The sequence below is a fragment of the Muntiacus reevesi genome, chromosome 10 (assembly GCF_963930625.1).
Source record: "Muntiacus reevesi chromosome 10, mMunRee1.1, whole genome shotgun sequence".
NCBI classification, from domain to species: Eukaryota; Metazoa; Chordata; class Mammalia; order Artiodactyla; family Cervidae; genus Muntiacus; species Muntiacus reevesi.
This window is the reverse complement of record NC_089258.1, coordinates 29,537,658-29,550,367: the sequence shown is the minus strand read 5'-3', so window position 1 is coordinate 29,550,367 and position 12,710 is coordinate 29,537,658. Positions and strand designations below refer to the sequence as shown.

Below are 12,710 nucleotides of genomic sequence, written 5' to 3'. Positions count from 1 at the left end.
CCTCCGTTTCCCGCAGGCTCCGCCTACCGTCGCCAATCTTTGAACTTTGGCGTCTGACGTCAAAGCAGAAGTCAAATACAATAGGCTGGACAGGAAGACGTAGCGTAGGGGGCGGTGGCCAGCGCAGCTCCTCACGGTACTTCGCAGGGGAACCGGAGAAGGCTGGCCACGCCCCCTCCTCCTCGTGACCTCACTCCCGCGCAGCTCGCTGGGGTCGTGGTTGGTGTCGCTCGCTCGTCAGGGTCCAGCGGCTAGCCTCTCCGAGGCCCCGCTTCAGCCACTACCGGAGGGGGTCGAGCGGCACGGCGACCCAGTGCACGCCGCGCGAGCTCAAGAGCAGCGGACTGAGGCGAGTGCGCGACCCGCGGTGGACGCAGTTCTTTGGGGGGTCCTCGGAGTGCGGTGCAGGTGAGCGCTCAAGCGGCCTAGGTGTGGTGGGGGGCACAGAGACGAGTCCTGTCCTCCAGAGGGTGTCCGGATGAAGAGATTCCCCGAGCGCTCTGCCGCTGCCTGCTGCAGGCCCCAGAGTGAAGTGCGGCGGGACCACCTCTGCCCTCGAGCCTTGAGTTGTCCGTCTGCCGACTTGCCACCTGCTGCACCCGCGGCCATCAGAGGGCTCCACGCGGCGTGGCAGGCGGGGAGTACCTGCTGCTCCCCCAGTCGCACACTTTACCCAAGCTCCGATTCCTTGCAGGGGCGGACAATACAGCTGAGCCAGTTAATGCACCAATTAAAGCCTAACAATGCACTTGAGAGAGAGCTGGTCAGAGAAGTTCAGATGATGTGTTGTGAGCCCCTTTTGGCACCTGCGACTTTTTCTTGGAAATGTCGTCCCTGTGCTTCTCCATGTTATATGCTCTCCTAGGTGGCCCTCTCCCCTGTTACCCTGTGACCTCTGTGGAGGCAGTGACTGTAGTCAATTCTTGTCCAGAATTAGCACTTAGCAAGTGCTCAGTCAGTGTTTGATGTAGCCGATGGTAGGGTTACATACTGTGTAAAGGATTCAAACCGTACATTGACAGGCAGGGCAGTAACCTGCCCAGTGAATAGTTTGTTATGAAAGTGTGGGCAAAAGGAAAGCAAACACTGTTAGAACTTGAAGGGCAGAGAAAGTAGAAATGCCATATCCCCAGCGGGGAAACTAATTTGGTCAAGAATAGTAAGCCATTTAACAGGTTTGCATTTGAGAAATCCTAGCAGTAGGAGGTTGAAAATGTGAGTTTAGTGTTCAGTTTGGGGAAGGTCAGGGCTAAACATTTAGATCTAATAAGAATATTAATGATCTGTTTGGTACTTAACGGTCATGGACATGATAGTTAGATAAGAGGTGAATGGATGAGGAGCAAAGGAAGAAAATAGAGGCGTTGTCAGAATTGCAAAGAGGATCCAGGATTGATCTGTGTTGTGGTGAGATCTTTAGCACATTAACGGGCTGAGAAAGGATGAATCATGGAGGGCAGGGGAGTTGGAGATTGCAGATGTAAAAAGGGACTGATAAGCCGAGGTCCTGGGAAGTTTGGAGGGTTCTCCTTTCCTGGTCTTGAAAAGGAATAGGACACTTCTGAGAAGATAAAGGAATAAAGATAATGGGTGTGAAAATTTAGAGAAGTTCATTTTAAGGCTGGGAGGGTTGGGGAGAAGGGGGATGAATGGTGAGCTGCCCTTGGCTGGTGATATTGAAAGCTCAGTGATTTGAGAACTCAGGTTGTTTGCTATGTCTGTCATTTAGGGTCTAGTCAGGAAAGCAGAAAACACACTGTATTTCAACAGAATTTAATAGGAAGAAGTGATTAAGTAGCTCCTGGAAGATCAAAAAGCAGAAAGGAGCAGTGAAATAACTAAAAAGTAAACTGCTGGAAGAAGTTACAACACTTAGCTAGATCTGAGGATCAAAACAAGCGAAGCCATTGGGATTATCATGACTTAACCTTAAAGGAGAGACATTGTGAAGCTGGTGTAGATAACTCCGGAATTCAGAGGAGGAGCTCCATGTTAGTAGATGTCAGGCACCTGGAGGGGCACCTGTCTGGTTAGTGCAGGTACCTCTGGGGTGGTTGTTACCAGGCTGGTCCTGGGAGTGCTAGAGACTGGGACCAAGGGCCCCTGGAAGGAGGAAGGTCCATTGCTGGGGCGACATTGACTGGAGCAGCAAGGTTACAGGAAAAAGGGAGTCCTCAGTTCCTTGTGCCTTTATCTTCCACATTATTATGCTGGTTCCAGAGGTTATTGATGAATAGAATACAAGTTTACAGAAAGACATTTTGATGATCTTATCATGGCAACAATAACAGCATAATTATTAGCTAAACCAGCTTGCTTTGCCAACAAAGGTCCATCTGGTCAAGGCTATGGTTTTCCCAGTGGTCATGTATGGACGTGAGAGTTGGACTGTGAAGAAAGCTGAGCGCCGAAAAATTGATGCTTTTGAACTGTAGTGTTGGAGAGGACTCTTGAGAGTTCCTTGGACTGCAAGGAGATCCAACCAGTCCATCCTAAAGGAGATCAGTCCTGGGTGTTCGTTGGACGGACTGATGCTGAAGCTGAAACTCCAATACTTTGGTCACCTCATGTGAAGAGTTGGCTCATTGGAAAGGACCCTGATGCTGGGAGGGATTGCGGGCAGGAGGAGAAGGGGGCGACAGAGGATGAGATGGCTGGATGGCATCACCGCCTCGATGGGCATGAGTTTGAGTAAACTCCGGGAGTTGGTGATGGACAGGGAGGCCTGGCATGCTGCGATTCATGGGGTCGCAAAGAGTCAGATACGACTGAGCGACTGAACTGAACTGAACTGAACTGAAACCAGCCTGAAATACATTTCGTCCTCTGTCGCCTGTTTTCATCTCTTGCTGTTCCTTGTTTACCCCCCTCTCGCCCAGACATTCTCTCATCTCAGATCTTCCTTTCAAACTATGTCAGTGGTCATCTTTGTGGTGTCTTTAGATGAAAGATACTGTAATTTCTGTATACTTTGAAAAAACCCAAGCTTTCTATACGGGATTAGATCTAGATTAAAAGTCTGCATGGTAGAATACAGGTTCAAATAATTCCCAGGAGTTCTTAAATATATATGTCATGAAAGCTTCCAAAACCATTGTCTGCCTTGATTGTGTTCCTCACTTCTACCATGTGGTCTTGCCTTCCTCTGAACTCACATTTTATGTTGCCTCATTCAAACTGCGCTTAATCTGCTATGTAGTATAAGAAATGACTTGTGTTTATTCTTTCGTTGTCATATGCACAAAATGCAAGATGAGAGAATTCACCTTGGATTAAGGTGACAATTATTCCAGTGTGGTCTGTGTAATTGTCACTCCTAACGTAAGTTATGGAGAAGGAAATGGCAACACATTCCAGTGTTCTTGCCTGAAGAATCCCAGGCACGGGGGAGTCTGGTGGGCTGCCGTCTGTGGGGTCGCACAGAGTTGGACACGACTGAAGTGACTTAGCAGTAGCAGCAGCAGCAACGTAAATTAGGGAATTCTACTTATAAACCTTAAAGGGGTCTGGATATAAATATCTAGCATATAAGCTTTTTTTTCCCTCTTAGATAATGTTATGCATTAAAGCAAGTCTGATTTTGCCAAACCAAAGTATATTTTCTTTGATCATTCATTTCGCAGCTTTTCTATTGCCCTGGTGAAAACCAGACCAGAAAAGTGGAGTTACGTGAAGTAGTGATATTAGGTTATCAAACTCCTCCAATTGTTGATCATCGTTTTGAAGGATCCTATTGTAATTTCGTAGTGTTTTTTCTCTCTGAGAGCCGTAAATGCTTTTCTTTATTTCAGTTTGATTTTAATTTTAACTTTTTAATTAAGATATAAAGCCAGTTTATAAATGTAGTTGGTGATATTAAAGTAATTGTATTTTCTTCACCTGCCAGTATGTATACATGTAGATTTTTATATAATTTTGTAAACCTGCCAAGTTACAAAGATATCCTCATGTGCAAAAGTAACATGTTTTCTCATTCATTGTGTTCTTAGCTTCCTCACAAAATAACTGATGGTAAATCTTTTTTGAAGAAAAAACTCTGAAGTTGAGAATCTTGCCTCTTCCAAAGAGTGAGAATGTAAAATAGATTTCACAGCCTCACTTTGTAAACCCTAGATTTAAACAATTGATTAGGTTGCTATCACTTGTCTCTCTGTGGGTTCAGATTAAATCTTTTTTTTTTCCTGGTTATTCTGACTTCTCTGCTCCCTGAATCATTTTGCTTGTACTGGAGTGTCATTTGTCGTTATAAAGCTGTTTCTATTTCTCAGATAAAGCTTCATTAAGGGTATTTGTACTTTTTTTTTAGGCCTTGCTTCATCATGAGAAATCTAAAGTTACTTCGGAGCCTGGAGTTCAGGAATATTCAGGTTCAAGGGAAACCACAGTGCCTCTCTCTCCGAACCGAGCAGGGGACAGTGCTTATCGGCTCAGAACGTGGACTGGTAGAGGTAGACCCTGTCACGAGAGAGGTAAGCTATTGATGGAAGTTATTTGGGTGAATTCTGATATCTCCCCTTAATTATATTTTGCTACTAGTGTATTTTAGGTAATGATATTCTTAGTCCCTTTTCCCCAGACTGTGTAGATTTAGAAAATTGTACTTTTTAGCTTCATGTTTTATTGGGTATCTCCAAAGAGACCAGGTTTTTGTTTTAAGTTTGCTTGGCAAAAGAAGCATATTAACTGTTTTCTTTGCTAAAGATGGTAGTGTTGTGATATTTCTCAAGTGAAAGTTTGGATTTTAATCTAGGAAAAAATTTTTGAAAGCTTTTGTATTATAAAAGAAACATTAAAAAAAAGTTTTACTTATAGAAATGTTATGAATTGTTCTTGAGAGTAGATTGACTTAATTTGCTTGTTTGTCTTGGTGAAAGGTGAAAAATGAAATTCCTTTGGTGGCAGAAGGCTTTCTCCCAGAGGATGGAAGTGGCTGCATCGTTGGTATTCAGGACTTGCTGGACCAGGAGTCTGTGTGTGTGGCCACAGCCTCTGGAGATGTCCTGCTTTGTAATCTCACCACACACCAGGTGAGTGAGGGAGACCAAGAAGGAGGAAATCTCAAGTATCTTCGAACGTCTTTTTTTGTATCGTGTCAGTAGTTTTTCATAGATGTTTAAAATATCAGGAGCCATAATATTTAGGCATTTTGCAAATTAGAGTCTTTGCATTTTACAGTTCTTTACAAGAAAATTGTTGGCATGGTTTTAGCTGTGTTTCAGGATTCTTCTTAAACTCAGTTTTGTCTGCTGCGTTTATTAATTAGAACAATGAGAGCATTCCAGATAAGAACAAAACCTCAAACGTGGCCATTCTTGTGTGGTATGGCTCACCTCTTGCTAGAATCCGATCCTGAGTTGTAACCCTTATTTCTCAGCTTAGGAAGTCTTTGGGGTGTTTAGACGGCTCATATTTTCCCTTAAGAATGCTGAGTAGACCTCTTTTTGATGACTGACTGTAGAATCCCTGAACTACAGATACTAAGGTGATACAGTTTCATCTTGTGCACATTTTATGAGTATCAGAGGAGATAGATTTCAACGACTTGCCTCCTTCTCTACTCTAGCATAAGGCTGAGTTTCTGAATTTCTTTACTCACCTTGATAGTTTTTTAAACTTCATTGATAACTCCCTTAGCTGTGATCTTTTTAACACTGATGTGTCACAAGAGTGATATTACTAATCATGGGATAATAATAACAGCTGGCACTTACTAAATGTTTACAGGGTGTCAGGCACTTTTTTTTTCCTGCCAGGCACTTTTAAAAGTATTTTTCATGCAAAATTACATGAATTTTGTAATTTTTCATTATAACCTTGTGAAGTAGATTGTTGTTTTCTCATTCTTCAGAAAAGGAAATTGAGGCTAGGCCAAGGTCAAACAGTTTTCAGGTGAGATTTGAACCCTGGCAGTGTAAATCTGGTACCTTTGCTTTTAACGGTTCCATTTAGTACAATGATAAATCTTCTTCTCAGTTCCTGGTGAGAAACATCAAAGCCATCAAGTATAAATTGGTATTTCTCACATTTAAAAGGTGTGCTTTTACTTGTAAAACATTTTGTAGAATTTTTTCCTAATTACTGAGCTCCTGTAATCCGCTGGTCTCCATCAGATGGTGCTGATCCTCCCTATTTGTGGCATCACAGTGTCTGCAAGACAGAATCCATGTTCCTTCTTGTGCCTTATCAGACGGTTCACTGTCTATTTGCCAAATTCCTTTTTAGCCTCACCCGCCACCCCCATCGTTCCTGCGTATGTGTATACCGTATACTTTAGTGGCAGCTGATTTTTAGCTGCTTTTTTTTTTAATAATTCTGTGCCTTAACACCACATTTTTTCCCCCAGTCTCTTCTTCCTAGCCCTGTTTCTATGCTTTAAAACATCTCCTCAGAGAGGCTTTCCTGAACTCACCTGGGCCGTTTGTCATTCTTTGCTCTAATTCCACACTTAATTCCTAGAGACCTCAGTTACAGCCCTCACCCCACTGTAGAGGCATCTTTTAGCTCCTTAACGGGAGGAATGGAGTGGACGTCATCCCATCTAGTCCCCATGGTCTGTATCACGCCTGGTCTCTTAATACCTGTTACTGAAAAAGTGTTTACTTAATTTCACCTTGGGGTGTTCTTGTTGTGGATTATTTTGATTACGGTCATAACAAATATTTGTCAAGGTGCTTATATTTTCATATTTCACTTAACATTTCAAAATGTCTCTCTCAGCTGGAATGTGTCGGGAGTGTAGCCAGTGGTATCTCTGTCATGAGTTGGAGTCCTGACCAAGAGCTGGTGCTGCTTGCCACAGGTAAGCATGTCTCCGTCCCTAACTCGTCACTTTATGAGACATGACTCCTGACAGCTCAAAGACTTAAGTTTTAGGGTGCTTAGGTTTCAAAACAACATTTCTTGAAACAATTGAGTTAAGTTTTACTTTTGAACACATTGTTTTAAAAAGTTGCTGCAAAGTCTGTAGTTATAGTTAAAAATGTCAGCAATATTTATTTTAATATCCTCTTAAGAGGAAGAGTTGCTGTATAAAATAAACTGATTCTGAAAAGTGCTCTTCTAGTCCTTTTTTTTTTCTTATAAATCTTTTCGTTCCGGCTGAGATTCTGTAAACTAGCACCCTGATGAGCTATACACTCAAAGAGGTATCTTGGTGACTAAACATTTGCAGTTAGTGGAGGAGGAAGGGCTATGTGCATTTTTATGTTAGCTTGACATACATAGATAGCTGAGAATAAGCACCAGGTGACTTACCCAGTCAAAACTATTTTTTTTTTTTAATGAGAGTCAGAACATTTTGAATGAATTCTGTCTTCCTTATTTCGATTACAAATTCTTCCACTTCAGCTCTGTATCTTGCAGTGCTGTAGATACTTACGGAATGGCAGGCTTGTTAAATGAGAACAAAATCATTCTTGTTTGTGCTCCTTCAAGGTCAGCAGACCCTAATTATGATGACAAAAGACTTTGAACCAATAATGGAACAGCAGATCCACCAGGATGATTTTGGTGAAAGTAAGTATAACTTTGTTTGAAACATTTTGTGACTTTTCTTGCCGATTGATAGTCATAAGCCCAAAGAGCTATGAAGCTTAAACCCTGACTTAAGTGTCTGATAGCCCACTTCCTTTAGTTCATTGCAGCTCTTAAAAGGCATACCTCTGGTGGCTCTTCAGGTCTGAGAGTTGGCTTTGTCAGTAACCTGGGAAATAAGAATCTGTGCTTATAGGTTGGGTTGTTATTGCCCAAACCCAGGATAGGCTTAGTCATGGGGTTTGATGAAAAGGACTATACTGGCTGGAATAAGGAGAGCATTTCTGATACACGGTTTGGGGGAAAGTACAAGAAAGTACAAGACTTCTGTTCCTATTGATTAGACCTGAGTTGTCATGGGAACCATCAGATTGTTTTCTTGCTCAGATCTAGCTGAGGTGATATGGGCACTAGGCCATGGAAGTATTGAAGAGAAGAAGAGTGGAGATGCTTCTTGAGTCCAAGCAGCTCTGACCAACTTGAGGGTACCAGGTAGCTGGCTTGATTGAGGAGGGGAGTGGGGGCGATGGTATTTTAACTTTTGCTGAGTTCTAACTTCATGTTATCTTTTTCAGCCAACTAAGAAATCATTTAGAAAATTGCTGCTCATTTTTTCATTCAAAAATAATTTGTTCAGAAATAATGTTTGAGTGGTACTGTGAACCCAGCAGTGGGTTTGGTACTGTGGCTAAAACTGCTTTTCCCTTAAGGGATCCCGTTGGTTCAATAATAACAGAACATTGGAAGTATTAGGGTGGCAGAAGGAGAGAAAAGGGGTCATGGGGAGGGAAGACTTCCCAGAGGAGGCCAACTTGAGCTGAGCTCTGGCTTATCTGGTGTTGGGTGGATGAGGGTTGAGGATGGGGGAGTGGTCCAAGTAACTGAATCAGTTCTTTCCAAGGCAGGGATGTTTCATAGAAGCCTTTGACACGTCTTGGCTGGTTCAGGCAACTGTGAGTACTTCGGCATTGCCTAGTGAGAGGATATGGATGTGGAATGAAATAAAAGGGAGAGATTTTGATTAAGTTTGATAGAGAAGTTGATGAATTACAAATCAGTCATGAAAGGTTTTGATGATGCACAATTGATTGTTGGAGAGGGAAGAGACTGGAGACAGGGTGACCTGGTAGGAGGCTGCTACAGGAACCCAGGTGAGAGATGAAGGTGGGTGTGGGACTAGAAAAGGGGGGAAATGTAGAAAAGTTTTGATTCTCAGTGAAGATAGGGATACATTTTTTGGAATTATGAGAAAAATTTTTGGAATATACATGCCTGGTTCCTCTTTTGCCCTAGCTAGTTTGAGAAATACCAGTTTAGAGAATGAAATAAATAGGCTTTTGGTGTGTAAGGTGAAGGAGAAAGTTTAGTTGGACTGTCGCCAGAAACTTAGGTTGTGAGAATAAAGATGCCAGTATCTGAGAGAAAAGGTGGTGAAATGTGGTCTGTAAGAGGTGGGTGGTGAATTCTGTTTTGAATTTGTTGAAGGGCCATATGGGATCACCACGTGAAGCAGGTAAATTAGAAGGAGCTGATGCTCAGCAGAAGCCAGAGCTGTGGACTGGGAGTCATTGACAGAAGCTACAGTTTTGCTAGCTCAGGGAGCAGGTATGGAGCTGGATCGAGGGTCCAGGGTGGGACTCTGGGGCATCCAGCTTTGAGGACAGTCATAGAGGTTGTCATAGAGGTAAGAAGCACACAGCTTTGCATGGGAAAGTGCTCTCTAGTTCATCCTGTCAACTTTTTCGTAAGTCTGATAAAATATGTCAAAGGAGGAGGGGTCCAAGGCAGGGTCCTGGGTCTTAAAAATGTATTTGTCAGTACAAAAAGTCACTCTGTGAAGTGGTGAATAGAGGTGTTTCTTCTAACCCAGGGGTCAAACTTGTTCTGTAAAGAGCTGGATAGTAATGTTTTTCAGCTTTACAGGCCGTATGGTCTCTGTTGGAGCTATCCAACTCTGCTGACGACGTAGGGAAGCACCTGGAGATAATACATAAAGAAATGGGCTTGGCTGTGCTCCGGTACAACTTTATTTGTAATGATGCTGTAATGATTTGTCATGAGGCTATAGTTTGCTGATTTCTGTGGTAGTCCCATCACTTATTATCTGATCCCCCACTGGGAAAGGCTTTCTGCTTCCCCCCAGACCCTTTACCTCTCCGTGGAAGCTTTTGCGTAGAAACCCAGGGGCATGCACCAGGGTAGGCCCTACTGTTTGCATACAGCACAGGGCATGCTCTGCGGTGTGATCCGTACGATATTTGGAGGTGCCCAAGCAGAGCAGACTGGAAACAGTCGTGCCAACCCGTAATTCATAGAAGTTATAAGCAGCCCTGCTTCAGCAGAGTCAGCGTCAGTTGTAGGGAGGAAGTATTTGGGTCCTGAATCTGATGGATGCTCTCAAGAACATCTCTGTAGTAGCTGTACGTCTGGAGGATGCCGGATCCTACTTCCAGGAACAGAAGAGCTGCATCATTTCGGCAACTCTGACTTTATATTTTAGGTAGTAGCTCAGCATTATGATTTTAAAAGAAGCCCAGCTTGGAAGGCAGAAGCCCTGTGATCTGATTTTGGCCTCTGTCCCTGAGGGGGTCTCAGTCTCTGTCTCTCTGAGGAGTTGAATTCCATAATCTGTGATCTCCCTCACTAGCAAGGAGGTTGGATACATTTAGCAAATTGAACATTTAAAATTGGAATTTTATTCCCGACTCTTAGTTCTTATGTTTTTGTTATCCATGGACATATCACATAGGTTTTTCACGTTTCGTTCTTTCTTGTCAAGTGAGGTAGATTGCTGACTGTCATCAAGGGAATTTATATATGATGGCAGTAATGTTCCAAAATAAGAGTATTTCAGAGTCTTCAAAATCACTGAGCATATAATGTGAAACATAGGTTTTTAACATCTTGACTGCTGGTCAATTTATTGAGAGGTCTCAGAGGACCCAGCTTCATGAATTGGCTTTTATTTTATTTAGCTTATTGATTGTCTTGCATGTTCTCACTCAATTGTTCTTTAGGCAAGTTCATCACTGTTGGTTGGGGCAGGAAGGAGACGCAGTTCCATGGATCTGAAGGCAGGCAAGCAGCTTTTCAGATGCAAATGGTAAGGTTGGTCTGATGGATAAAGAACTTTGTTTGGAACAAATAGAAGTTCTGCTACCCACCAGGAACTCTTGAGTGTCCAGATGTTACAGAAAGGGATCCAACAGCTTGCTGCTCTAAAGCCAATCAAGAGGCAGAGTTGGTGGAAAGGAAAGTTTGCTTTATTCCGGATGCTGACAACTGTGAGGGGAAAGGGGGTGCACTCCTCTCCAAAGCCTGGCATTCCCTCTCCCCCAGCCCCACCCGAGTATCCATTGGGCAAGAGTTTTTATAGACTGAGTGACAGGACTCCATGCAGAAACAGTAAAGTCAGCTCTGACAGTCACCTTGAAATTGGTCATGTGGTGGTCTGATCCATGTCATCTTGATTATTTTAAGTACAGTTAATCTTTAGTTCTAGGTTCAGTTTGTCCCCATTTCTTTGAGGCCAGTTCTCAGAATTGTGGCAACTTATGTCATGGCTACAGTCCGGTCATCGTGTAGTTAACTTCTTTCACCCAGTGGGGGTTTTAGAATCTCTTAAGATAGCTCACAGGATATGGCTCAGAAAATTAGCTATGGACGTTGAGGAATTAAAGGTCCTTGACTATGCTTAATGACTAAACTATTATTACTTAGTCTTGTTTGGCTGTTTTCCTTTGTTTCTTCGTTTTTCTCACCTCTCTGATTGAATTTATTGTTTAGCTGAAGTTTTTCCATGGACAACAGACAAGCTGAGGCCATGGTGGAGGAGTGGGGTGGGGGGCAAGGATCACCGTAGGGTCCTGCTCTGTTTCACACGTAGAGGGTGGTCATGGACATAAGCTGTTTAGAGACATTAGGGAATGAGAAAGATCCTCTTTTTCTTTTATATTGCTAAGTTAGTCAGTCATTTTTTTTTCACAGAATAATTATAACCAATATTTATTAAAAAAAAAAAAGTCATTGCAGACAGAAATGAAACACTCTGTATCCCTTCCTGACACTCTTCCACTTCTTCCCTAGAAGGAGCTGCTCCCCTATATTCATTGTTGAGAATTCACGTGTATGTTTTGATACTTTTCCTATTTACATTTATATTAGATTTTTTTTCTTTTCCTGATTTCTCTTCTCGGATGAAATTCTTATGTTTTCCTTCTTTCTGGATACATTTTGAAGATGGAGCCTACAGAATTTATTGATAATAGATCAGATGTGCGGTGAGAGAGAGATGAATTGAGGATCATCCCAGGATATGGGCCCTTTGTAGAATGGAATAAGATGGAAGCATTTTTGTCTGTACTACATGGGAAGTTTGCCTGAGCTGACCTTCTAGAATAGATGAAAACCATACACTGCCTGCCATTTGCATTTCCCATCCATAATTTATTTCATGTGACTCCTACTTTGTCTCAGCCCTTCACTGGCGGAAGTTTGCATTCTCTACTGCAGGGCGGTGTCATTGAGAATAAACCTCGTCAGGCTGCTGTGTATTCCCTGCTGTGCCGATTGTAGCATTAGCGCCATTCTGACTTAGCTGTCCTGGAAGCTGATGAAGGCTGCCCATGTGGTCACTGGTCCCCAGCCAACAGAATTGGCTTCTGTCTTCAAGGCTTTCAGGACTAAGATGCAAGTGGCACTTGAAACCTTTCTTCCTTCTGTGCTGCGGAACGGGACGCTTATCCGTGTTTTCATCATGGCTGCTGACTTATCTCCTCTAGCTGTTCCTTGCCCACCTTCCTCTCATCTTCTTCATTCTTCTGTGCACTGTTGCAAAGCTTACACAGTAAATAACATGCTACTCTCTCAAATTGAGACAAGCATTTATTTCCGTATATAGTTACCTGATAGATTCCTGTGTTTAATATTTTTAATATCTAGATCTGCAGCTCTTTCTCTGTTGCTGTGCTTAGAGGCCACTTTCTAATGCCCAGAGAAGGATTTTGTCTTGTTTTAGGTTGAGGATTTCTGGGTCTAAGGGCCCATCCAGAAGGATTCCTGAGGGTTCTGTGAATCTCATTTTCTAAGTAGCTTAAACCTTACATAAAAGATTTAACTTTAATAGCCTGAGACTGTTAGATTCTAGATCATTTAAGGCCCCCAGTAACATCTGTGTT

The 12,710-nt window shown here is 42.7% G+C and overlaps 1 protein-coding gene across 1 annotated transcript in view; it reads left to right on the top strand.

Moving 5' to 3' along the window:
- The first annotated feature begins 133 nt into the window (after positions 1-133).
- Positions 134-12,710, top strand: part of ELP1 (elongator acetyltransferase complex subunit 1) — a 57,741-nt gene continuing 45,164 nt past the window's right edge. Inside the window, exons 1-6 of the mRNA XM_065947051.1 lie at positions 134-408; positions 4,307-4,469; positions 4,875-5,027; positions 6,718-6,799; positions 7,435-7,515; positions 10,551-10,636. Of these exons, the coding sequence (XP_065803123.1) occupies positions 4,320-4,469; positions 4,875-5,027; positions 6,718-6,799; positions 7,435-7,515; positions 10,551-10,636 (552 nt within the window). The 5' untranslated portion in view covers positions 134-408; positions 4,307-4,319. The remainder of the gene's footprint in view (positions 409-4,306; positions 4,470-4,874; positions 5,028-6,717; positions 6,800-7,434; positions 7,516-10,550; positions 10,637-12,710) is intronic.